Source organism: Lacerta agilis, chromosome 5 (assembly GCF_009819535.1).
Source record: "Lacerta agilis isolate rLacAgi1 chromosome 5, rLacAgi1.pri, whole genome shotgun sequence".
In the NCBI taxonomy this organism is placed as follows: Eukaryota; Metazoa; Chordata; class Lepidosauria; order Squamata; family Lacertidae; genus Lacerta; species Lacerta agilis.
In genome coordinates, this window is record NC_046316.1 from 60,323,730 (window position 1) to 60,350,620 (window position 26,891).

The 26,891-nt window shown below is 42.4% G+C and overlaps 1 protein-coding gene across 6 annotated transcripts in view; it reads right to left on the minus strand.

Moving 5' to 3' along the window:
* The window catches only part of EPHB1 (EPH receptor B1), a 334,021-nt gene that overhangs the window by 85,644 nt on the left and 221,486 nt on the right, over positions 1–26,891 (minus strand). For all 6 annotated transcript variants that reach the window (XM_033150122.1, XM_033150121.1, XM_033150120.1 and 3 more), the window contains exon 4: positions 4,563–4,718. In XM_033150122.1, the coding sequence (XP_033006013.1) occupies positions 4,563–4,718 (156 nt within the window). The remainder of the gene's footprint in view (positions 1–4,562; positions 4,719–26,891) is intronic.

Sequence of the window (26,891 nt, forward strand, 5' to 3'; positions counted from 1 at the left end):
AGAGGGGGCTTAATCACTATGCTTTCTAAACCCATCTCCCTTAAACCCTTTAAACTATCTACCAAAAAGGAACCATTACATATCAATACAACCCAAAGCAAATTTCACTACTGGAATTATAAAGCCCTGGGCAGGGAAGGTAATTTATAGTGGAGTTCTTGACACTATCTATCTTGTCTGCGGCAGTCATGCCTGGAACCACAGAAAAAGTAACAAATACATCTGATTTTACCAGAGGGATCTTGCAGCAGACTGTCATCATCCCCACCCCACCCCCAATCTCCTGTTCTTTGTCAACTCTTGATTTACTGGTGGAATGCTGTCCAGCATATGTCAGCACTACAGTTAAAGCACAGCCAGGGAGGAAGAGGGCAGCCATCTCGCAGTACTGCTGGAACCCTTTGGAGAAGCATTTTACCATATTTAACCCAGGTGGAATCATGGCCTTGAAGCATGTTAAGACTCAGCCCCAGGATCTATTTTCAATCCCATGTCTCAGCTCTGAAACATTTGAAGTTACATTTAAAATGCATCTGAGCACAGGCATAAAGCATTACACAGTAAGCAAAGCCTACTCCAAACACTCCCCCCCCCTCTCTTTTTCTCTCACACACACACTTGAGATAAGCATAAATGGTTCCCAGATCACAAACTGAAGCTTTCAGGCACATTTAAACCCTGCAACTTTTAAGATATCAATGCATCACTTGCATTACTCTGGCGGATCAAATGGATGAGACCCCAAGTGGGTCCAGGAGTCAAGAAGGCAGTTTCTGCATGCGCTGTAGAGGGAAATAAGGGGCAGGTGGGGCTCATTAACCTAGGAGAAGGAAAACTCTGACCTTAAACCTCCACTGCTTTGTGGCTATACTCATTTGTGAGAAAGGCTTCAGTAGTAAACGCTGAGGAATAATCTCTATCCACTGCCTTGCAGAACATCTTCAGGAGAGGCCAAACAGTAAACCCAACACAAATCTGGAACGGAGTCCCTAAGACTGTTAATTGGTGCCTTGTATGCCTCCTTCCAACAACTCCTTCAGCCAAGCTGGTGCCAAATGTACTGTTTTGCTTTCCTTGGGGGGGGGAGGGGGTCGTCATCTGGGCAGCCCAGGATTCTCCAAGCTTGTACCCTGAAGAAGTCACTTTGGTGCTGCCATTACAGCAAAAACAACACAGAAGGCAGCACTTACAAGTTATAAGCTCAACCTGACTAGCATAAGATACAAGCACTACAGGTTGCCTTCTTTAGCGGGAGAGATTGATGTTTCTCACTGGTTGGCTACTATCCCGTGCCAAGAAAATGCTGTCCACCTGCTTCAATTGGTGCTTGGAGCTCAGAGTATCACTCGACAGGCATACTGAATCACTGTTCCAAGCAACAAAGGAAAGAAACAAACCCTATTGTGCCTAGCAAGCTGGAATGTCAGGACCATGTGTCCTGGCTTGCCCACTGGCCTGTTTCAGGTCAATAACTCAGGAAGACAGTCATCACTGACCATGAGCTGAAAACGCTCAACACTGACAATGTCACTTACAGGAGGCCACACTCAGTTTGAATGCAGCCTCCAACAGAAGAACTACACCATTGATTGGCGAGAAGTGCATCCAGAAGAACCACATATTCATGGCATAGGTTTCACAGTGAGGCACTCCTGTCTGCAACAGAACTGCCAACCGAGGACTCAGAATGTTTGTTTTCTCTCTGTCTCTTAACCACCTTCGGTCAGGTTAGCATCTTGAGCGCTTACGCTCCGTCTATGTGCTCAAATATACAGATCAAGGACCAGTTCTATGAGGAACTAGACCAGGTTGTCGCGAGGGTCTCAGCCTATGAACACCTATTCCTGCTGGGATATGACAAGCTGGAACATGTCCAGAGGAGGGCAACCAAAATGGTCAAAGGCCTGGAAATGATGCCTTATGAGGAACGGCTTAGGGAGCTGGGTATGTTTAGCCTGGAGAAGAGAAGGGTAAGGGGTGATATGATAGCCATGTTCAAATATATAAAAGGATGTCATATAGAGGAGGGAGAAAGGTTGTTTTCTGCTGCTCCAGAGAAGCGGACACAGAGCAATGGATTTAAACTACAAGAAAGAAGATTCCACCTAAACATTAGGAAGAACTTCCTGACAGTAAGAGCTGTTTGACAGTGGAATTTGCTGCCAAGGAGTGCGGGGGAGTCTCCTTCTTTGGAGGTCTTTAAGCGGAGGCTTGACAGCCATCTGTCAGGAATGCTTTGATGGTGTTTCCTGCTTGGCAGGGGGTTGGACTGGATGGCCCTTGTGGTCTCTTCCAACTCTATGATTCTATGATTCTATTTCAATGCCAGAGTTGGGGGTGATCATCACACATAAGACAACTGCATAGGTCACTTTGGTATTGGCAGCATGAACAAAGACGGATAAAGGCTGCTTGAGCTATGTTCAGACCATAGCCTGGACATGTTCTTGAACATGTTCTTCTCTGCTAAGGCAAAATGGTAAGTGTCCTGGAGACATCAAAGGCCATTGGCAGCAGAGGGACTACCAGTAGTTTGTCACCAGGTGATTGGCACTCAACTGTCTTTGTTGCACAGGGAGCGACTACAGTGCCAACTGTGGTATGGATCCTTGGCTGGTGGTGAGCAAGATCTCCTTCTCCAGCCAAAGAGGACCTATAGTGAAAAAGGAGAAAGTGTGGCCTTTAATCAACCCTGCCAGAACAGTCTTACCTGAACTTTGTGAATGCTTCTCTGATTCTGTCAAAGAAGCACTACTGAACTGCTCTATAGACAGCATCAAAGTAAGGTGGAACCACATTGAAGAGACAACCTACAACAAAGCTTTGTCCTCTTTTGGCAAGAGAGAGCAGCAGATCCCTGGCTGGTTTGAGGTCAGCATTAACACAGTGTGTAAAATAACTTCTACTGAAATACTGCTTCTTAGTAACTGTCTTGTGAAATGTGCAACAGTTAAAATGGCAATTGTTCACATTGTACCACCAATCATAAATACAGTATGCATTAAAGCTCAACTTAGCAGGAAATGTGCGGGAAAGGCAGAGGCATGTTTCTGTTACACCAGGGAAGAGCAGCACCCACAGATATACAATATGAAATTTATTTACTCCCATGACATGTAACAACTTGGAAATAGAACAGCTGGCACCTCAAATTAGAACATTTTAAAATTAAGTCTTAACGAGTAGAAATAAAAATCAACAAATTGACTTTTTTATACAGTACTCCTCTGGTGAGACATACTGTAAATCAGCTATATAACAAGAGGCAATAAAAACAGATTTATTTACTACTACACTCGCTGCTACCAGGAATCAGGCACAATATGAAAATTAATCTCTTATTCCAGACACACATTAGACATCTCACAAGCATGCATACATAGTTACCTACAGAAGAATAACTGCAGAAAGCAGTATGCTAACACAGGCCTCCTATACAGGCAAGTTGCACTGGAAGTTAGAAGGATAAAAGCCATCTTCTTTCCTTGGAGCCACACAGGGTAGCCCTATTTCTCTCAAACCAATCTGTTTTTGTACAAAACCCACAAATTACTTATTTACCTTCCCTTCTCCCCACAGAATTATACGGCTGAAAGGGGCTGAAGATCACAGAGTCCAACCTTTCTCCCAATGCAGGATCTTCCACAGATCAGCTCCTTCCCCCACACTGAACCCACATAATCCAACACAGAATAATGCATTTCCTGTATCCTATTACTTCACCCCATATCTCTGGCAAGGATCCTGGCATGTGCATACTGAAGGTATACTGTCACGACCTCATTCTTCTTAACTTGGAATTCAAGCAGAGCTGCATTTTGTACTATTGTAGCTACTATATTGTATCCATATCCCAGCTGCTGATGCATTCATGTGAAAATACAACCACATATGGAAATAAATCTGTCCCAGGGTCCGTTTTGTGTCACACATTAGTGGTGGTCAGGCAGAGGACTCGAAGTCTCCAACTCCTCCCCTGCCATACAAATGTATCTCTGGCTGTCATCAGCATTAAGAGTTAATGTCTTCCATCTGTGCCCTAAATTATGAGTAGGATAATTTGTCTTAAGGGTTGTGTTTTCACATCCTTTCCTTTGGGTTAATGATAGTTACAGTGAATGTTTTATCTGGTGTGTTTTTGTTTTGTTTTTGTTTTTTGTTCTGTTTTGCCTCAGTACGTTCACTTTGCTGATTATTATTATTATTATTATTATTATTATTATTATTATTATATGTTGAAAAATGATTGTTCTGAATGAGGCTTGCCTTTGTATGTGCTATAAAGAGTACCTAGCTCATGTGCTGATCTGAAGACTGAGGATTAACAGTGCTGAGACATTTCCATGCCATAAGGGATAGTGTTGTATCATTTCAAGACAATTTCAGAACATTGTCCACCAGGCCCACAGAGCAAGAGAGGCAATGGATCCACTGAGGTATCATGATGCACCGATGCAACTCCGAATACTCACTCTAAATCACTATGAGCCACCTTCATAGAACACATTATCAATGTGAGTTTTGAGGCCTATGTGTTTTCAGTAGAAAATGTTGTTACTTACCGGTACAAGGAACCTCTGATGGATCAAAGTCAGCACGGTAGTAACCATTGCGACAAGTGCAGATATGGGCAGCCTCTGACGTGGAGCGGCTGTTGGAGGGGCACTGTGTGCAGATCCCGGTACCCTGGTTTGCTTTGAACATCCCTGCTGTGCAAGCTGGAATAAACAAGGGCAGAGAAAGAAACAAGAAGATGTCAAATTCTCATCAAAATACATGCATCAGACAGGAACTGAATTAATCTAATTTTGCTGCAGTTCCCAAGACATTTTCCAAAATATGACATGAACATCATCAATAGAAACAAAGAATTTAACATCCTTGTACAGAAGGGTCCTGGTTTCACCGACAAACACCCTGAGAACTTTTGCTATTGGGTAGGGTGTAAATATATATATATACATTAAACAAAAGCCAAGGTCTAGAAAGCCATATCTAAGGATGAATGATTTATTTATTTTTTGCAGAGTTTGTGGGGTTCCTTTAAAGATAAAGGCTACCAAACTGCACAGCTCTTTGGAATATGTGGCAATGTAAGATGGCTGTGCAAGTGAGTACAGCCCTGCTGCAATTCACCAGTGGTCTGAATTGCCCCATGGCAGCACAAGATGGCAAACTACCCCTGCCTACTTGGGATTTAGGGCACTGCAGGCAACTTCCCCACACAGAAGAGAGATGGATAAAAAGCCACATATAAGTCTGCTGTCTACTGTGGAGTGACTCTGATTCTCTTTAATGTTAAAGGGCCTCTTTCTGTAATACAGTGGTACCTTGGCTCTCAAACTTAATCCATTCCGGGAGTCCTTCGACTCCTGAAACCATTCAGAAACCAAGGCGCGGCTTCCAATTGGCTGCAGGAAGCTCCTGCACTCAAGCGGAAGCCACAGAAGCCGCGTTGGATATTCAGCTTCTGAAAAAAACGTTTGCAAACTGAAACGCCGTTCGGGAGCCGATTTGTTCAGGAGCCAAGCCATTCAACTACCTAAGTACCATTGTAATGTGCCATTGAAAATAATTTGGGCAGGGATGGCCTTCTTAGAATTCTTCAAAACTTATAAAATTGAAACGAGTTATATGATCAGCTTATTGGTACAAAGTATAATTCTTTAAGTATTGCTTCAGCACAACTCCCATTCATTTTTATTACTGAAGTATTCTGCAAACTACATATCTTGTTTTAAAAGAGACCCAATGAATAAGAGTTTAAAGAATTGTTCTTCAAGGGAGGAAATCTAAATCATGATTCATTATTCCTGTTCTGATGTCTTACATGAGACAAATCGGGGGGGGGGGAATAAAAAATGACAAAAATTAAAAGCAATCTATGTCTCTTTGTTACATCTTTCTTTAAATTTTAGGCTGCAAAACTATACACATTTACCTGAGAATAAGCCACAGGGCTTATTTCTGAAAAGACATGCATAGGATCACACTATTAAATGTCTTGAATTCAGGCTGCCATACCTATGCATGATTGTTGCTACCATCCCTAAACCATCAGAACAAGAGGATATGTAATACATGGAAATATATATTTAAATAGCACATTGCATCAGAGTTTCATCCTATGGCATTTGGTCAGTTCTGCAAAGTGTTATCAGCCATCACAATTCTAGTAGCCTGGCATATCAACTGATATTCTCAGACCAGTCCTTGACCACACTATAAATACCATTGCTCTTTTCAGTCTAATTGGCAGCTTTGCAACAGAAGATTTTTGCAGGCAAAAATTTAACAAAGCCGCTGGGATTTAATGTTCAGAAAAGTTTGTATCTAACACTAAGATGCTAATGTACAATGATACAGAGTGAGCAGAGGCCGCCAGGATATTTGTCTTAATGAGACGGATGAGCTGAAATGGGCTGTTGACATGAGTCCAGTGTGAAATCTTTGCATAATAGCTAGTTGTTGATGCAGGAGGATAAGGGTGGGAAGTTTAGAAGCTGAAATAAATTTATAAAGCAAAAACAAAGTTAAGAAGCATTAGCTTGACATGGAATTGTCTCATCTAATCATAATGATGGATGATGCACCATTAAGGACAGAAAATCATACCGCTTACTCTCACTTACACAATTCTCTCCACTCCGATTGGCTGTGGGTGTCTGATTTGCATAATCACTGAATGGTAATATGCCTTTTCAAGCAAAATATCCAAGCCGTGTGACAGCAACTAAGATTACGAGATTTCCCATCCCCTTGTCATGACAAGTAGGTACAGACTCAGGAGTGGGGTGGTGGGGAGGGGAGAGAAAGGAAGCAAGAGACTGTCTGGAGGAATCTGCTCAAATTCAGCTTTCAGCTTTTCGAAGAACTCACTTGAGATTGCTTTTTAATACTTGTTCATACTTCATTTACAATGCCTGCACACTCACAACAACAACAATCTGAAGGGTCTTTTGATTATCTCCCTCAAACTATACCCAGCGCTAATGTGTTTCTAGGCCATCACCTCAGAGCTTATTCAACCAGAAGCTAGCAATTAATTCATAAATAGGAAGCCCTCTCCAACTAGAGCAATAATAATGTTTTTATCCTTGCTGGTGTGATGATTCATTAATCAACTGGCTCTCCGTGACTTGTGATCCTGTATGCAAAACATCAGTGGACTGACAGCCTGTTCATTGCTCCAACATACACAGAAGATGTACAGCCCAAAGGTGAGTTAGTTCTAGTCTTCCATGAATCAGTTACTATGTGAATGAAAAATGGATTAAGGGTGCTCCAGGATAGATGCCAGGGTTATATTTTTAACTACATGTGTAGCTCAGTAGGAGAGAAAATAAGGGGGATCACGTTGAGCTAGTAAGAAGAACAGAGAAAGAAACTCACTGAAGCATTATGCAAACTGAAGGGGGAGTTCCTGTTTGCTTTAACAATGAACTTGGTGCTTTTAACAGAATGCAACTGAGAAAGAGGAAAAGGAAAACCAGTTATTATCAATAGGTTGTTCTTCAAATCCTTGCCAGTGGAACTCCAAGGCGACCAATGGTTTGAGAGTGGCAACAAAAAGTAATACTAATTAAGACAGCCCTTAGGTCACAGAGGAAGAAATTATGTCTGGTGGCTTCAGCTTTTTTTTTAACACACTTTTGACCTCTCAGTTATTGGATGAACAACAAATCATAGAAATGGTTGCAAATACAGCAGCAGTACACACCGAAACCATGGTCAATGAGAAATATGCAACTGGTTGCTCTCATGGACTGGCTGGACACAGATGGATGGTGGATGGAACCAAGGGAAGAAGGCTCAGAGCCTGGTGAGTGGAGGTGGAACAACAATGAGTGGTCACATGGAGAAGAGGAAGAAGTCTGGGAAGAGGAGATGTTGGAAGATGAACGAGTTAACAGGGCTTAGTGAACTGGGAGAGTATGTGGTAAAGAGAAGTCCAGAATCAAGAGTCAGAAGGGGCCAAGAAGCAGAGATGAGTCAGGCTGGTGAAGAGTCACAGGTGTCTTCCCCTCTTGCTGCGACAAGCTCCCCTCCCTGCTTGTCTCCCAGAACCAGAAGAGGCATGAAAGAGTGAAGGAGTGATTGGTGATGCACAGAATCAGCCTCTGCTTGGGGAAACACCTGGTGAGGAGGGGACTTGCGCAGTTGTGGGAAGCCAAGAACCTTCAGTCTTAGCAACTGCTTCATGGGGGCAAGACCTAATGGAGATGAATTGCTGTGTTCATTACACCTGACACTCCTGTGCATAACATGTTTTTAATAAAGAGTCCTCTCCAACTTGCATAGTGTGATTTACTGCTGGTTTGCTCCTGACAGTTGCTTAGAGGACTTTACAGAACATTATCTCAACAATTAAGTATTTTTCATACCTTTTTTCGTCCCACCACTGCCCCTATGTATCCCATCTAAACTTAATTTGTATTCTGGGTACCCCCAAACCCAATGCCACCCATCTTCCACTTCATGGGTGGGCACATGGAATCCCATATGTGCAACTGTGTGCATGTAGTCCAATACTATGCAGAAGGATCTATAGAATGTGTGGGAATGATTCATTGTTGGAAGTGCTCCCCCTCTTCCCCTCACCTCCATTCAGTTGCCCAGCTCCAGTAGTACCCATGGAGCCAAGAATAAGGGGGGGGGACAAGACTAAGTAGGGGCAGCCCCCATTCCAGGGCAGGGGTTAGCAATGCATGATAACACTGAGTGGTCGTGCGCAAGTCATTATGTCTCAGACTCATCATAGACACTCACACATGTGAACATTATCAGCTGGGGAGAATAATATTTACCTATACTAATGGAGGGTCTGGTTCAGAGGAAGGTGAAGGAGCTGCTCTAAGTAGGCAAGGACTCTGGGGATGGGAAGGTAGGGAAGACAGGAAAACAAACTAGAAACTGTATGTAGCATAGTCTAGGTTTTCTATGGGGGGAAAAAGAAAAGCAATCTATATTTCACCACAAGAAATGGGCAGCAAAGAGGCTACAGCAGAGATCCTCAAAGTGATTAGGCCTTGCAAGATTGGAGATCATGGTTAAATTCAAAGACATATGGGATTAGTTTCTGGAGTAACATATGGTGCCCTCCAGGTCATTAGAGTAATATTTCTCATGTGACTATATGAAGGCATTAGGTGGTCATGATATAGATTATTTAGTAATCCACAATTTAATAGATTCATCCATCGATTCTTTTTTTTTAAAAAAATCTTTTTTGTCCTTTCATTTCCCCTTTGTAGTATCTAATACTGCCTGAACGTTGGGGAGAGGGGTAGGTCAGCTAACGAAGGTATCATGTTTCCTGCATCTGATTTTATCATTATATTGATTAAAGTCATGGTAAAATCAGATGCAAGACACATGCACTATGTATGTGTTATATTGTTTTCTGTTTACTATTTAAGATTGGACTTAATGACAACTAAAATTGTGGGTAAGCAGCAATGAAGGAGAGAAGGGGTCCCCATGGAATGGTCTATTTGAATGAAACAAAAAGCTCATTGATAAAATGTTAACAACAACAAACATGAAAAGCAGACTTTGGAGAATTTTGAGCAAAGGAATGGCTGGAGGGAAAGCATCTCTCCTGCTTCCCACTGGCTATTTTCCTATTTAAAATCCCATTTTCTCCAGGGGCTTTGTTTGTTTCATGTATTGCAACCAAGGCACAGACCCAAACTAAGCTACTTCATCTCCAAGTTGCCACTGAGTTCTCCCTCATTCCCACTCTTCAACTAGTGACCTCCAGAAGCTGATTCATTACAATTCCATCATCCTTAGCCACTGACTGTGCTGGATAGGGCTGATGGGCATTGGAGTCCAACAACACTCAGGGGTGGCACAACACTGACTACCCTTGGGCTGGGTGCTGATAGCTAGGTATGGAGGATTGGTCCTAAAGCCAAGGGATTCACCTCTCCCTGCCCAAAAACAATATGGTGCACCGTGCAAAATTTGAGAACCTGGGCAGGAGTCCTTTATTCAACTGTAATATAGGATTATCCTTGCCCTATAATGTGCCTGGGAGAGGGAGATGGGAGATGAGTCACTGATGCAATATCTTCCCTAAGACCACCCTGTGTGTCCATACTAGATACCTGAACCAGAGGTTTCCCAGTGCATAGTTGTGTTTTAAGTCATTGTGTTTTGCCAGCATGCTTCTTTTTCTTCATTTTAATTTTGTCCTGAACAGCCCAAGAGTGGAGAAAGAGCATATACAGAGAGCCAGGAAATTATGGCAGGCTGACATTAAAGGAGTAGAACAGGGGTCAGCAACCTAAGGCCCATGGGCCGGATGCAGCCCGTGGAGGTAATTTGACCAGCCCACGAGCTACCCCTGAACTGAGTTGCCCACTTGCGTGCTGCGCTAAACCGGCGCAGTGCGGCATCGGGACTTCTGCAGCGCCGGAAATCGCATCTGCGCAGACACAGATGCCAAAAATCGCAGGCGCAATCCGGCCCATGGAGGGATCTCTGTGGGACCGATCCAGCCCAGGCAAGATAAACCTTGCTGACCCCTGGAGTAGAATCTTGGAATTGTGACACATTAACACTGAATTCCCTGGGGAATTCATTGCTAGCCCTGCACAAATCAATCCCTCCTTAGAAAAGCGGGTGCTTTGTTGTATGGATTTACTGTACCTAATAAGGAAGCATAGGGATAGGGACCTTGGTGGGATCCGCATGAGAACCCCAGCTGTCCATTGAAAAAGTATAGCCACAAACTGTTTTCCTCTTTGGTCAGCACATGTGAAGATGGAGAATTCTGAGGATGAACCATAGCAAATATGGACCATGCATAGGTGCAAGGGGAATTAGGACTGTTAGCAATGGAGGAGGGATTATGTCACATGGAATAAGAGCCATAGTTTATATGTGATGGGCTATTATTTGATAACCTGAAGATTTTGATGATTAAATTTGTAAAATTTATAAGGTCAGAATAATCTTATAGTTGTGGTATTGGGCAATATTCCATGGTGGAGCTACTGGTGCTTTCCATGCCCTGCTAGATCCACAGCTAGCATAGTTGTGTGGTGGTGGTGGTGGTGGTGGTGGTAATTTCAGGATAAGAGGGGCATTGAATCCTGTCAATCTTTGGCCACCCCAAATAAACTCTTAAGCACTTCATTTCCCCGCCGCCGCCGCCACCACCAGCAGCTACAATAAAAAGAGATGAAATCAAGGGGATGTTTACTTTTAAGATACATTTGGGCAGTGGGAATTTATTAGCAGGATTAAGTTATAGAAATACAATCATCCCACAGTACAAATATATAACTTTAAAAGATGTGAACAAAAATAATTCTAAATACATAAGAAAAATGTGAAATCAATGCAAATAAAATGTTTGCATTTTATTCTTTAAAATCAAAAGAACGTCATGTTTCAAGATGTTGTACTTAACACAAAATAAGAACACAAAAGGATGCTATCTAACAGAAAAGTAGGAGCGGAACACACACACCAAAAATGCAATTTGTTTTCTACAGCCCTCCCCTTGTGACTGTAAAAGCCCTCAGAACTGCTTTTTCTAGCACCCCCCATTCCTTCACCCACATGGAATCCATCACCCCACAGTCACATTACTTCATAAAGAAACATATTAAGTGTCTCATAAACAGCGCAGTGATTGAGATAATGGAAAGTGCCTCTTATCCCCTGTCTGTTGCATCAGGATATGAGACATCTCCTCACAGCCAAGGGGAGGAAATTAACAGGAGCAAGCTGGAGCAACCACTTTGATGCAATTTCCTTGGGAGATAGCGGTCCATCTAATCTTTATTGAAGTCCTTTAACCTCTAATTCAAAACACACACAGGTCTCTTGCTCTCCCAGTTCCTTCAGATAGTAGAAGGACACAAAATACCTGTCTTGAGATGTGTACAAAAAAGAACCCCCAGTGATGGGTGGATTCAGTTGGTGCCCTTGAGCTCACAGAAGGGTGTTTCATTTAGTAGATAGAAGGAGACAATTTTTATTTTTATTTTTATTTTTTTTGCTGGTTCATCCAACCCCATGCAGCTCCCACTGGAGGGGGACCCTACAAAATAGGTGAAAGGGAGCATGGGGGAAGATATCAGGAAGAAAGGGAAATTTGCAAAAATGCTCTTTCCTCCTCTTTTACTAGAGTAAGGCTAAGCCACTGTATCAATAGCCCCATAACTCACTGGACCAATGGATCATTGCAACAATGTTGTTTAAAACAAGGCATTGATGGTGGTGGTGGTGGGCTCTAAAATGGTTTACTAACTTTTCACATACCTCATTTTAATGCATTATTGCATTCTTAATTTTTTTCATAGCAGGATATTTAAGAACCAGCTACATCTTGTTAAAAAATGTGGGAAGGGAAGAATTCCAGTGGGGTTGTTACTCCACAATAATGTTTGGGGTTGTATCTTTTCTGTTATTCTCTCTAGGCATTTTCAATTGGAACAACCTTGTGATGATGGGGAAGAGGGTCGCTCTAGTTGTGGCACCCCAACTTGCCTGGAGCTGTGCCTGATGCCTTTTCAGTACCAGGTGAAGACATTTTAATTAGCTGGGGCTTTTTTCAGCTGTGATTATTCTTAATCTCTCTTCTCATTTTGTAAATGCTGCTGCTTGTATTACTTTAAATCCTTATTTATTGTTTTACTTTCTTGCATTTTAAGGCTCCCTTGTGAACCACTCTCAGAGTCCCTTTTGGGACTGCAGAGTGATCTATCAAATATCCTAAATAAAATATAATAGATTTTGTCTAAGACCTGCTCTCCCTCTCGTCTGTGTAGCCTTGCCATGAGATAATTGAAACAGACGGCAGAAAGCAGCTCAGATGGAACTTGTGGGTGTCAGAAAACATGTCCCAGATTGCTCTAACAAGGGGGAAATGGGCTAGATTTAGCAGCATGTAGCCTCAGTATTTATACAGCAAGATAACAATCTTGGCTATTGGGTAAAAGCATTTCTTCCAGGTTTCTAAAAACAGACCCATCCATTAGCCTTCCTTCACCTGAATACTATTTTGGCTACATGTGCCCTCAATATGCAGGTCATAAAATGTGATCTAATGCCTTTGTGTTTGATTAGCCCAGAATCACTTTCATGATGAGAGACTGTTCAGGCACCTCCTTATCCAGGGATAAACAGTTTTCACAGCTGAGCTGAAGGTTAAGGGGCAAAGCCGTATAGAATGAAGAGTTGTGATGACTACTCGCATTCTGCTGTAGATCATATTCTTTTAAGGGGGGTGGGTTGGTTACACACCAAATCTATGCCTCGGCTATAGCTGTTTGTACTAAACAATGGGGGCATTTCATATCAAGTGATCCAACTTTTTTTACCTCGTGTCATCCAATTTTCTTAATTTGTACACTTGTTGAATGATCAAAACTAAGTTTAAATATAAAATTTTAATTATTTATCTCATCTCGTTTGTGAATGATGGGGGTTTGAAATTTCAAAAAGTTGACCATTTTGGCCTTGCCAGACTACACAAAAACATTGAAAGCTCAGTTCGGAATGAGATACATCAAAACTAAAAACGTGTTCCAAAGCCGAGTGATAGCTTGCTATTGCATGATAGATTTAAACTTAGCTTTGATCACTCAACAAGCGTGCAAAATATTAAGAAAACTGAATGACATGAGGTAAAAAAGTTGCATCATGTGATATGGAACGACCCAATGGCTGGATGATAATGATGCACCATTGGTGTACATAGTGTTTTAAACATAAGCAAAAGGACTGGTTGCCACCATGTATCCACTGAGACAGGATGTGACTAGTCTCCTTCTCCCCACATTCCCTCTACATCCAAACACAGCCAACAAAATCTAACAATGACTGTTTTATAGAGGCTCCAGGTTGCTAGACATTGCTAACCACAGCTATTTTCTGGCAAAGCACTGAAAGGACCTGCAAGAGGTTTAACAAAGCACCTAGTTTGCATAAAACTGCCATTAGTTTCCTACATTGTATCTTTTGTTAGTAATCAAGAGTCAAATACCAGCCAAAACCATTTATTCTCTTTTCCTTTCACACCCTGGATTCTTTCTTTTATGACTATTACATTTTATTTATTTTGGCTGCTACTCTAATGGCAGGAAAGGAACAGTGCAATGTAACTAATGCTACACCAACTGGCTAGGATTATAGCAGTCAATGAGAATATTCAGAGCAATCAATTTGTCACCGGTCAGACCACTCCAACCTTCACTTTTCAAACCCTAAACATCTGTAGCTTCAGTTTCAGAAAGACAGAGTGTGGTAACGCATGAACTGCAGATGCTGATGACTTATTTGTCCCTTCTATGCAGTCTTAACAATTATGTTATCACAGACAACATATCACTTTTGTATATTTTCTACTAAATACAAAATGTACCGTAGTATTCCAAAAGTCATTAAAATAGATGTTAAGAAGAAACATTGTTTTTCTTAAGATGCATTGCTCAGCATATTCATCAGAGAAAAAGTCCCCACTGAATTTCTGAGGAATTAGTTCTCAGCAAATATGCTTAGGGTCACACTCCACATGATTCTCCAAAGAGGACCAGCAGCTTAGTCCATCTCTTTACACCCTTTAAATTGCTTACCCCTCACCAATTCCCAACAGATGTTAAACTGTGTTCCAAACAAACCATTCTCACCTCAAAAAGCAGGAACATCCATGGGTAATTTAATTACCTATAATCCTTATTTCTAATTAAACAAACTCCCCCCCCACCTAAGCCCACAGTAGCCCCTTGAAGATGTCCAATAAGGGTGAAATGACTATGTGGGGGGAGAGCACAGGGGTGGAAGTCTGCAACTATTAACTTTCATGAGAAGATGGGTAAAGAACAGATAATGAAGTTACTAAAATAAATGCTCTAGAGTAGGCCCACTGAAATTAATGGGTCTACCTTGAACAAATGTTAGTTGAACACAACACAAAGGCTTGAATTCTGAGAACTGTGAAGATCCCTTCCGAAGTTATTCCTCTACGGAATGCATAGAGAAATAACTTCTGAAAGTGGCTTGATGGAAGCAAACTTGCAGAAGACTTTCACATCCTTTACTCCCTTTGCAGGCCCCTGTAGAGCCACTCTGAAAAGTTGGAAAGCCCTCCTAAGGAGCACAATGTGAGTTACAGAGCTCAGCAGGAGATGGACCATCCTAAATTGGCCAGAATTGCTTTATGTGAGCTGCTTTCTGCTTGCTCAAGGTGCCTACCCAGTTTGGGGCAATTCCTTCTTCAGGAATGTTGACTGACACACCAAATAAATTCTCCAGGGGCTGAAGAGGGGAGCAGATGATGAGGAAAAAATCCTTCTGTGATTTGTTCCTCACGTTTCTCAAAAATCAAAGTCCATATACATGCTGCAACTTGTGTGCTAGTTTGTTAAGAACCAAAAACAACAACACAGATATGCTTCTCTTTTCTTTGCACAGTACTCAAAATAGTCAAGACACATGTGAAGTTAAGTTGGCTGCGGGGGGAGAGAGGGAGAGAGAGAGAGGTGCCTGGAGTCTAGATTTGGAAGACAAACACTGAAGGAAGAGACAAGTTGGGGAAGGACAGCATGAGTACAGTGGGCCACCCGTCTCTGCCATATGGACCACTTGGTAGCTCAGCTAATGGGTCACACTTGTTTATTTTAATGACAATTAATCTGAATGATTCTTGTCAAAATAAAGGAACAAAGTGCATTTTGTACTACACTGTGTATGGTTTTCTGTTACTACTTAACTTGCTAATTTGCAAATTTCTGTAATCTGCAATGTGTCTCTTAGTTATTATTACAAATTAGTATCTCTCTTCGATAATTACAGTCTGTCTGCCTACATCCCCCAACAGTTTCAGCTGAGTACATCGTCTTTCACTTCCTGTCCTAAATTGTTTGATGCTGTTGCTCAAGGCTGTCAAAGACCTTAGATTCAGCTCCTATTATGCCAAAGGTAATATTTCTGTTCTATCGGAAGGCATAAGGTGGTAAACTCCCTAGGTGTTGTTTGTTCCTTTTCATGAAGAAAAGTGCCCTTCTGCCAGTTACCAGGCCATGTGAGAGTGCTGCGAAACCTGTCAGAAAGGTGCTCCTAAGAGAGGAAAGGAAAATTGTGCAAAGCTACAAGAATTATATTATTCCAACCTAAACCCCTTGCCAATTGCTGCGCAAAATATTATACACAACATTGAATGTAAGCGTTCTGCCCCTCTCTAGAAATAATATAAAGTACATGGAAAAGCAAGAGATGGAAGAGGGACCAGGCATAGTCTCAATAATATTGGGGATCTGTTAGGAAACAATAATGGCAAAGAGAATCAGTAAGAAAACTGGCATTATTATTTATATAGCACATGATGTTTCACAGGATTGTAAGCCCCAAGGAGCTTACAATCTAAAATTTGACACGGGGCAAACAACGGGGGAAGAAAATACGCAGGTTTTCCCTGCACAGATGCCTCTTGGTACTAATGTCTGTGGATTTTAGCATCTGCTACTGTCTAGTGGCTACAGCCACCCAAACAGAAAAGTGGCAGCTCAGTATCAGCTACAAAGCTTACTGAGTAACTATTTCAAAGCCCAAGCCTACCTCACAGAATTGTTGTGATAATAAATGGGGACCATGTAAACCACTAAAAACAACTCTGAATGAAAAGCAAGGTAGTGGAATGGAATGGAATGGAATGGAATGGAATGGAATGGAATGGAATGGATAGATAGATAGATAGATAGATAGATAGATAGATAGATAAATAAATAAATAAATAAATAAATAAATAAATAAATAAATAAATAAATATAACTGTCTCAAATAGCACCTGAAGCAGAATTTAGTAACAATTCCAGCCATTTCCTTTGGGGACTGAATTAAAGTTATCTGGCTGGTTCCATACGATATGACTCTTGTCTGATGCACCCTCCTCTTTCCACCCCCACCTCCATCTCATTCCACACAAGGGTAAAAACACAGTTTTTGGAATGTGTCCTCAAATGCAAGAATGTAACCCAAGCCTGACAGTATAGAATTCAGTTGTGGCTGAACCTTCTCCCACCCTTATAATTAGTAGTTATTTTGCTGAGGACCCCACTCTTTCCACTCGTGTTAAAGGGGCTTGTGCCAAAGTCTGGGTGGATTGTGGCCAAAAGTAGTATCAGAGAAGTCCTTACACTCCACTCACAATGCAAGGCTGTTTTGAGCAAAGTGCAACCTCATTTCCAGAATTCCAGGAAGCGTCTTAGGCATTCTGTTTGTGCCGTTCCTTCAGAACCGGAAATGTGATAAATGGCTTTCTTTATAAGTAGCCTTTCATATAATAATCTCAGAGAAGAGAATTATGGAGGAAACACAGCAAAATCATAAACCTGACTAATGACGAACAGCTCACTAGAAGAGAGGGAAAGTTCCTACTTCATAGTGAGTTCCAGTTCCTGCCAACAGGTAGACATAATACATGGATCCTGGTCTTCACTTAGCCCAATCTGTCTCCCCCACACCACCACCTTGTTCACATCCAGTGTCTCTTACAGTGATGTAGTGATGACCTTGAAGTGAAGGAGCTCAATTCATGGCAGCCCCCATATAGCCACATGACTCTTTCTAACTAGCCTGATGGCCAAACAACACTTTTTCCTATTGTTTGTGGCACAACTGCAGTCTTTTGCATCATTCCGTAGGAATAAACATAACTGAACTCAGTGATGCTTATTTCTGACTGCATGGGTTCAACTTAGAAGACAATAATAAGCTTTAACAAAACATCTTCAGCCAACCGAACTGGAACCTTTCGCTTTTAATTGGAATTGTAAACTTCGCAAAAGAATGTCACCAATTAAACTACTAGCATGAAGTAAGAACCTCACCAAACAAATATTTGTTGTTTGCCTCATTTGATTATTTCACCATTCTCTGACTTCCTCTGTGCTAATTTGTCACTAACAAACTTGGACACCATATACAGTGTGTGTGTGTGTGTGTGTGTGTGTGTGTGTGTCTGTGTGTCTGTGTGTAACCTTATTCACATACTAGAGCAAGGTGGGTCTGTCACTTATGCTAGCTGTCCATCAAATGACATCATTGCTCCTGTCCTGAAAAAATGTCCCAGAGCTGTGTGTCTCTCCCTGCACCTTCACCAAGCACCTCCTCTGCTACACGATAGCTCCTTCCTTAGTCTGCTCTGGAATCTGATGCTGCAATCCTGTTATTTTGGGGAAGGCAGTCCCCTCTACTCAAATGACTTCCACACTTGGTGGAACTCAAACTACCCATCCAGGGTGGTTCCCTTTCTACACTTCTGCTGCTTCCATCTTTGCTGATGAACCTGTTTCCACAGCTTCCAACCATTTCTCCCTCATCCATAGTGTTGGGATCATGATAACATGAAAGGGTGCTGAATGTCAGCCTGACCCCAAATCTAAGGGCAATTTTCCTAAGAAAAGTAAGAACCCCAAAGGAATGAGAAATCTCTCCTTTATTATATGTGAATGCCCAGGTCTTCTAGATAGTACATTTTTCTTCTTCCCATTCCATTCTCTCCTCACATATAAGTGTACTTACAATTCTTCTTGGTGCTCTTTTCTGACACTCCCTATGTGTAGAACAGCCTGCTCATTACCTTATATGCCAAGTTATTTCCCTGTCCTTCAAAACTCAACACCTAAGCCTTTCCAGCACCACCATTGGGAGCTTGAGATTTTACTGCTGCTCTTAACTGTTATTATGTGCTGTGGTGTACTATTTTATCAGTTATATTTTAAAAGGGTTCTTGTAAAGTGCCTTGAGAATCTTGCATTGAAAAGTTGGGGTGCAATGGTTTAATAAATGTGTGCATAAATAAATCTCTTCCTTAGGTAATTATGTATGTATGTATATGTATATAGGCTTGCCAATATACCGAAAATAAATGTTTACATTACTGTCTTTTACCCAACCTCAGAAATGTGTCTCTGTGTAGTCTGGAAATGGAATGTGCTAAAACAGCCAAAGAAAGTCCCAATGTCCGAAAAGGTTAAGCAGCCGTCTAGTGTCAAACCAAATGGCTTGAGCATGAAGGACAGCTGCAGGCTGACAGGGTATGTCACATAATCACTTATGCTATGGAAACTCTGCAGTGTTCCCAATAGCACATGCACAATGGCCAGAAACATCACACAACTGCTGAGAGAAAACATGAGAAAAGATCTTCACTGGGTACAATTACCACATATTCTTTGGCAAAGAGAATGCTTCTTTTGTGAGACAAAACATATAATGCAAATGATTCTCTGATGCTTAACTTGTAGAAAATATTCTCACCACAAACAAAGGGCACAGATTTTCTATTATCACTTGTGAGGGATGGGGGATCCTTTAATCCCTAACTGAGCTGTAACCAGAAAACCAAGCCAACCTTGCTCACATCTAACAATCCATTTGCAATTTAAGAGGAGCATTTTGGCAGACCACTTTACCGCAAGGAGACTTTTAGATATGTGCAACTGGTTTCTATAAATAGTGTTTAAGGAGTGGAGGGAGCAGGATGTAAATAAATTTGCTTTCTTAAATTAGCAAATTAGTTTCTATAGTGCAAAAGAGCATCTGGGCCAGACTGCGGGCCTGTGGAGATACCGTAAGGCCTGGCTCAGACATAATGCGAAGCCATGACTAATGCTAAACCACTCCTTCTCCATGCATAATAAAAGAATGAAAGCACAGGCACTTAGTTTTTTTTTTTTAATAAACTGCACTTCCCTGTCACATCCAAACTCGAGAAGCTATGATTAGTTCAAACAAACCAGAACACAACAGTGGTTTCATATCTTAGTTTGTTAACTAATCACAATTTCCTAAATTCAGAGCTAGTGGGAAGCTTAGTCTCCCTTCCTTTGAGTGTGAAGGAGGAGGAGAGGAGTGTGTCTGAGTCCATGGCTTGCCACGGCTAGTTCTCACAATGTTAAAACCATATTTCAGTGTTGTGTCTGAATGAGGCTTAAGAGTGACAGCTGTCCCGGTCATTTGCATAACTTCATCTGGATGCCTTTGTCCACTTTTCAGCATTATCAGTATACTCAGTAAAGCAAATTATCAATCAATTTTGTGGATTGACATCCATGTCATGAGTTCAGCTTACACTATCTTAGTCAGCGGCATTGAAAGCTTTCATGGAAATGCTATCGTTGAAGACATACATCTCTGCATTGGTTTGTTGTACTGATGTGCATCCAACCTCGGGCATTTCTAACCCTTGAAAGTTCTTGCCAACTGAGGATCAAATGGGACATGATAGCAGCAGCTGTATTTGGTTATTTATCTTCTCCATTAAAGCAGATTATTATTATTTTTAACATCGAACAGGGCACATGGGTGAGAATAACTGAGCCCTACCATGCAGTACCACTTCCTCATTCTCCATTTTTCATTTCCGGTTTTCACAGCTCAACTCCCTTGCATTTTCAAGCTGTGTTGGGGAAAAAGTTCCCAGGGAGTCATGACTGTCAGGAGCGGAGGCAGAGGAGAGCGTGCAGCTGGGGAGATGTGCCTGGAATGAATCCTAAAAATTAGACAGATGGGCCTCAAGGGCATCATTTGGCTTCTTGGGCTGCATTTTGCCCACACCTGACATCAGTCCTGCCAGCTTGGCCCTGGGACAGTGGGTGCCTGGGGGCTGTGTGCATGTGCGCATCTGACGTCAGCACGCCCACAGTGCACATGTCTGACGTCAGCATGCCCACCACAGCCAGGATGCATTTTTGAGAGGGAGTGAGACTAGGCGCTCCCACACAGACTCCCTCATTGGACAGCCAGAGCTCCGCTGCCGATGTACGCCCAGCTTCCGCTCCGCTCCTGGGTCAAGTCTGACCCAGGAGGTGGAGAGAGGAAGGAAAGCCGCAGCAGCATTACCACTCCTTTCCTCAGCTGGGCAGTGTGCCTGGCTGGGCTGGGTGTGGCAGGCTCCCTTGGGGGTGCGCTTGGCAGGAGCATACGCTCTGCTGCTGGGCATGCTGACATTGGGCACACATGTCCCCGCTGTGTCTATGGCCCCGCACAAAAAAAATATGGGTATCATGCCGCTTCGTAGGGAATGTTGTGGGGGCAGGAGCAGCGCCTATGCCTGACATACCCTGCTATACCAAATTGAGAGAGAGATGACTGTCTGTATACAAAAGCTACTACTATTGCTCTAAGAATGCACTATTCATTTTGACAGATCTCTTCCCCCAGCTTTGGGTGTTTCCTTCCACTTCTGAAACACATCCCATGCTCGACAAGAGAGGGTTTATGCAAATTCTCTACTGTGCTGTGTGCTCTTCCCCTTCTCTTCCATCAGCCTCAATGATAGAAAATTGTGTCCTGTTTTCAACTAATGGCAATTTCTTAAACATCTTACCATTTCTGCCCTTGAAAACTACCTCTTGCATGAATTAGTGTCAGAATCTATCTGTGTTTCAAATCCTGTGGAGTAATGTGATTTTGTTTGCAAGTCAGAAGAACACAAAGATGCATTAGACACCCTGACAACATTTCAGAAAGGAGTTATCAGAGAGTCTTTTAATTCTCTCAATGTATTCAAAATTTTCCGAATGCATTCCACTTGTCAGTAAGACTTAACAATAAGCACTGGAAAACAGTGGAATTTCCCCTCCTTGCAGGAACTACTATGGAAATAAATCAGTTTAAATGGGGTGAGCAGCCCTTTGACTTACCTTCCTGACGGCTCCCAATCAGTTGCCCCAAGCCACAGAAAGAGGGAAGGGGCTACAAAGCAACCACCACAATGTGGTGGCACCACATGTGTCCTCCTTGCCACGAGGCTTGCTGTGAAGAGAAGCTCAGGCAAACCCTTCTGCCTCCCTGGTCTCTCCCACCTTTGAACTTTTTTGGGCCGCTCACTTTGCCTGCCCCATTCTCACTCCACCTGTATATTTCCAAGTAAGAACTCACCTGCAAATAGGTCCTTGCTTATGGGTAGACCTTTCCTCATGGAGCAGGCTATAATTTGAGCGTTAATGCTCAAATCTGCACAGTGCATAAGCACAGCAAGGATCCAAGGAACAGGTGATATGCATGGCTAAGTGAGCTATGACACTGATCCGTTATAAAAGAATAGAGTGGGTACAGCTTGAGCACAATAAGAGGGTGTTCCTTTGGACTGGGCAAGCAGATGGGGCCTCCTTATAGTAGGCTAGACCCAAGCTGTCTGTTTGTGCTGATGCTGGCATCTCAATGACTTAGGTGAAAGAGAAGAAGTCAGTGCTGACTCATAATCATACTGGATGGTGGACATCTCCTGGAAGGCTGAACTAGGGGTGGGCTCTGGTGGCACTGGAGGTGGAGCTGGGGCTGGAGGTGAGGCTGGTAGAGGAGCTGGTGGCGAAGTGGGCACATAGCATCTGGGTGACACGAGAGGGAACAGTGCAGAGCCCCAGGGTGACTATTAGAACCCTCCCTGGGATCCAAATCCTCGTTTGTAACTTCCCCTGGGTGGCTCTTATGTCTCTTGTGGCCCAAGCGTCGCCTGTCCTAATTCCCAGGTTCATCAATGGGCAACTCTCCAACTTCTCCCAACAACTTTTGCAAAGCCATAGGTTCCTCACCCTTACCATAAATGATTCATTTTGTCAGGTTTACTGAGGGGAGGAAGTAGTATTAGACCAGAAACAACAGTTTCTGGGAGCCCAGTTCTCCCCAGCAAATTTCCATGGGGCCCCATCTTGCAGTGCTCCTTCATGAGAGCTGCTAAGGGAGAAAGGGGAAGTTGCAAAAATATTTTTTGTTAGGAACGACAAAAGACACAACGGGTGCAAGTCTTCATTTGAATGCACGAGGGCAAAGTTTTCAATAACCTGCAAGTGGGGGGCGGAGGCAATGAGAAAAGTCATTTAGGTTCTCTAGGAACTTCCTTACCAGTGCTAAGATTTATACTGGAAGCCAGCTGCAGCTGCAACTAATAAGAAGTGATATGTCCTCTTTAAGTTGCCACCAGCCTTAACTAACCAACCCCACTGAAATATTTGTCAGGGTGATTCAGCGTTGTGAAGCCTATATAAATCTTAAGATACAAGAGGTTGTTAGAATGTGCAAGGAGGTCTTTGCATAGCAATTACTATCCTGCCATAGGGGAAATCTTTGCAAGTAAAATGTACTCTTGGGGTAACTCACCTTTTAACAACAATTTCATATATCCAGACATGGAAACAAACGTAAGATAAAGTGTCTAACACTGCCGCCTCCTCTCTCTCTTTCCATTTAGCTTCAAAAGAGCAAAGCCAAGTGAAGAATTCCTCTCAGCTACATTAGCACAAGTGACTATCAGTCAATAAATCCCTGGTCAACACATTGTTTTAACCATGAATTCATCAGGTGGCATTAGCCAAGCCATTATCTCACAGCCTCAGCAGTATCACCGCAATACGGATACAATAATACTAACCTGCCGTACATGATAGTTTTTGTGGGATGATGTCAGTCAAGCCCAACATTCTAAGGGAGGACCAACTGCCACTTTGTGTCAGTTACCTGTAGTTTTAGTCTGTTGGTCGGTTAGGCTGCTGCTTCCTAAAGATGTGTTAAGAGACTCACTAATATAGTTTATATAGTTTATATAGCTTATATCTTTTGTTTTGTAACCTAAATATGTACATGAATGAATCTGTCAGTAAATTACTTTATTTTGGTTATTAATCAGATTCATGGGTATCTTTATTTTGAGAGGGATATAGGGATTGACAATTATGAAAGGACGAAAGACTCAAATGAATCAGCAGCCATTTGCCGCTGTGCAGGTTTAAATAAGGAACATTTAACTCTGCTACTACCGTATTTTCTGGCGTATAAGACTGGGCGTATAAGACGACCCCCAACTTTTCCAGTTAAAATATAGAGTTTGAGATATACTCAACCGCAGATTGACCCCCGACTTTTGAGAAGATTTCCCTGGATTAAAAAGTAGTCTTATACGCCAGAATATACGGTATATTATATAAACGTTCCCACAGTTTTAAGACTCACTTTTAAGGCTTACTAATGTATCTGAAGCACTTTGAAAGCCTAAGGGTAGCCCCTCAAGAGACTGTTGGGCCACAAGTCCCATGAGCCCCAGACACCATGGGATGATGGGAGCCGTAATCCAACAACATACAGAAGGCACCATGTTGGCTATCTCTCAGCATCTCCTCTGCCTCCTGCCTCAGCAAAATTAAAACATGAACAAAGAAAAGGTTCCAGCTTCATTTCCCTGGCATCTCAATGTAGCCTGAGGAAAGATGCCTGCATTGAAACTCTGGAAAGCCAGTCAATGGAGACAATACTGAGCTAAACAGACTACTGGTCTGACTTATTCTATGGCTGCTTCCTATGTTCCAAGGAGCTCTTATGGATGTCAACCTCTTATGGGGCAGTCCAGTCAAATGGGTGGCATATAATTTTATTATTATTATTATTATTATTATTATTATTATTATTATTATTATTGCAAAGATGATGAAATTTATTTTATACCTGGGACTCTCATGTCCACATTAAATATTCATATGGATTTTTAATTTTTTATTTTGTTTCTTTTAATGCTCATGCTGTATTTCACTACATTACACTTGGAATTCCAAAGAATGAGAACCGCAATACGAGAAAATAGAATAAACAATTAAATTGCACCCAGCACAGCACATTAGAATTGCTACAGCACACAGAAAAATCATTAGGTGGTCTGCCAAAAGGATCAGCAATATTAAAGTAATCCATGAGGAGGAAAAATGATTTACACTTTAAAAAGGTAGGTTACATCGTTCAGACTACCCTAGCTTTAATCAGAAGCTGCTCTCTGGGCGGAGGCAGCCCAGAGTGTGGTAGTCTCATACTTTGGACTTGAGGTGAGGCCTGCTTGTGAACAGCTTATGCACCACAAGAAGCTTCCACAGCATTTAAGAATGCTGTATTTTATCCTCTTTGTACACCACCAGAAAAGTCGAGGGGTAAATGACCTATCCGTGCCTAAGATTTAAAGCAGCTTTCCCTTGAAGGAGAATATAAAACCTACACTGACTACGGCGCCCATTGGGTTTTTCTTCCACATGTGGTTACATTTTAACAACTTTCACATGCAGCCAGGAGAAGTCTCAAATTTGCTTCACATGTCACGCACAAGAATTTAACCATGTTTTGGGGATTTTCTCAGAAACTATGAGCCCCATAAACATTTGTGGGTTACTCCAAACAACTCTAATAAAATATGAGACCCCCGAGATCTGAAGCAATTCATTTGACCAAGAAAAGGCAAGTCCCGGACACCTGAGCAACCAGCTGACTAGGCAGGATTCCAGACTGAAAGGTGATACCCAATAACGAAGTGTGATTCCAGGGCAGTTCTCACAGAGCGAGTTGGGTCTGTGATTCCAGGGAAGTAAACAGAGATTAGATCTCTCCCGACAACATCTGACTTTCATATTTTTCAAAGGATATCTTACTTTGTAGCTTCCACTGTTAGCCTCACAGAGAAACTTCACAAAGAAGACACTTCTCGTCTCAATATGATTCCCCCCCCCCCAAATAGTATTCTCCAGGAGGAATGCAGTGGAATCTTTTCTTCTCCATTTTTAAAACAGAAATGTATTTGGGGAGGGGGGCACTTCACTTGTTTTAGAAATCCTGCACATTCCACCTCCCAGGCCTTCTCCCCTGGTTCCTTGCTGTGATGGAGCCAATAAAGCCTGTCTAGCACTTTTGTAATTTTCACAAGTCTAATATCCCCACAGGGCCAGTTGTGACCACATTTGCAGTGTCTTTCTGAATCCTGACAAGACAGAAGTACTGTTCTTGGAGGAGAGGGGGGTGGGCTGATGTGGAGGACTCCCTGGTCCTGAATGGGGTAACTGTGCCCCTGAAGGACCAGGTGTGCAGCCTGGGAGTCATTTTGGACTCACAACTGTTCATGGAGGTGCAGGTCAATTCTGTGTCCAGGACAGCTGTCTACCAGCTCCATCTGGTACGCAGGCTGAGACCCTACCTGCCTGTGGACTGTCTTGCCATAGTGGTGCATGCTCTAGTTCTCTCCCGCTCGGACTGCTGCAATGCGCTCTATGTGGGGCTACCTTTGAAGGTGAACCGGAAACTGCAATTAATCCAAAATGCGGCAGCTAGACTGGTGACTGGGAGTGGCCGCCGGGACCATATAACACCGGTCCTGAGAGACTTGCATTGGCTCCCAGTATGTTTCTGAGCACAATTCAAAGTGTTGGTGCTGACCTTTAAAGCCCTAAACGGCCTCGGTCCTGTATACCTAAAGGAGTGTTTCCACCCCCCATTGTTCAGCCCGGATACTGAGATCCAGCACCGAGGGCGTTCTGGTAGTTCCCTCACTGTGAGAAGTGAGGTTACAGGGAACCAGGCAGAGGGCCTTCTCTGGAACACCCTACCATCAGATGTCAAGGAAATAAGCAGCTACAGTATATTCTGGTGTATAAGACTACTTTTTAATCCAGGAAAATCTTCTCAAAAGTCAGGGGTCGTCTTATATGCCGGGTGGAAAATCTGTGGTTGAGTATATCTCAAACTCTATATTTTAACTGGAAAAGTTGGGGTTCATCTTATACGCCCAGTAGTCTTATACGCCACAATATACAGTATCTTACTTTTAAAAGACACCTGAAGGCAGCCCTGTTTAGGGGAGTTTTTAATGTTTAATGCTGTGATTTTTAATATTCAGTTGGGAGCCACCTAGAGTGGCTGGAGAAACCCAGCCAGATGGGCGGGGTATAAATAATATAGCATTATTATTATTATTATTATTATTATTATTATTATTATTATCATCATCACCATCATCATCATCACAAAAACACATTTCTCCTTCACATCAGATGAGCCTCAGCAAAGCAATTAAAACTTTTATGTGTTATTGTTGTTTTTGTGAGCCCTACACATGCTACTAAACA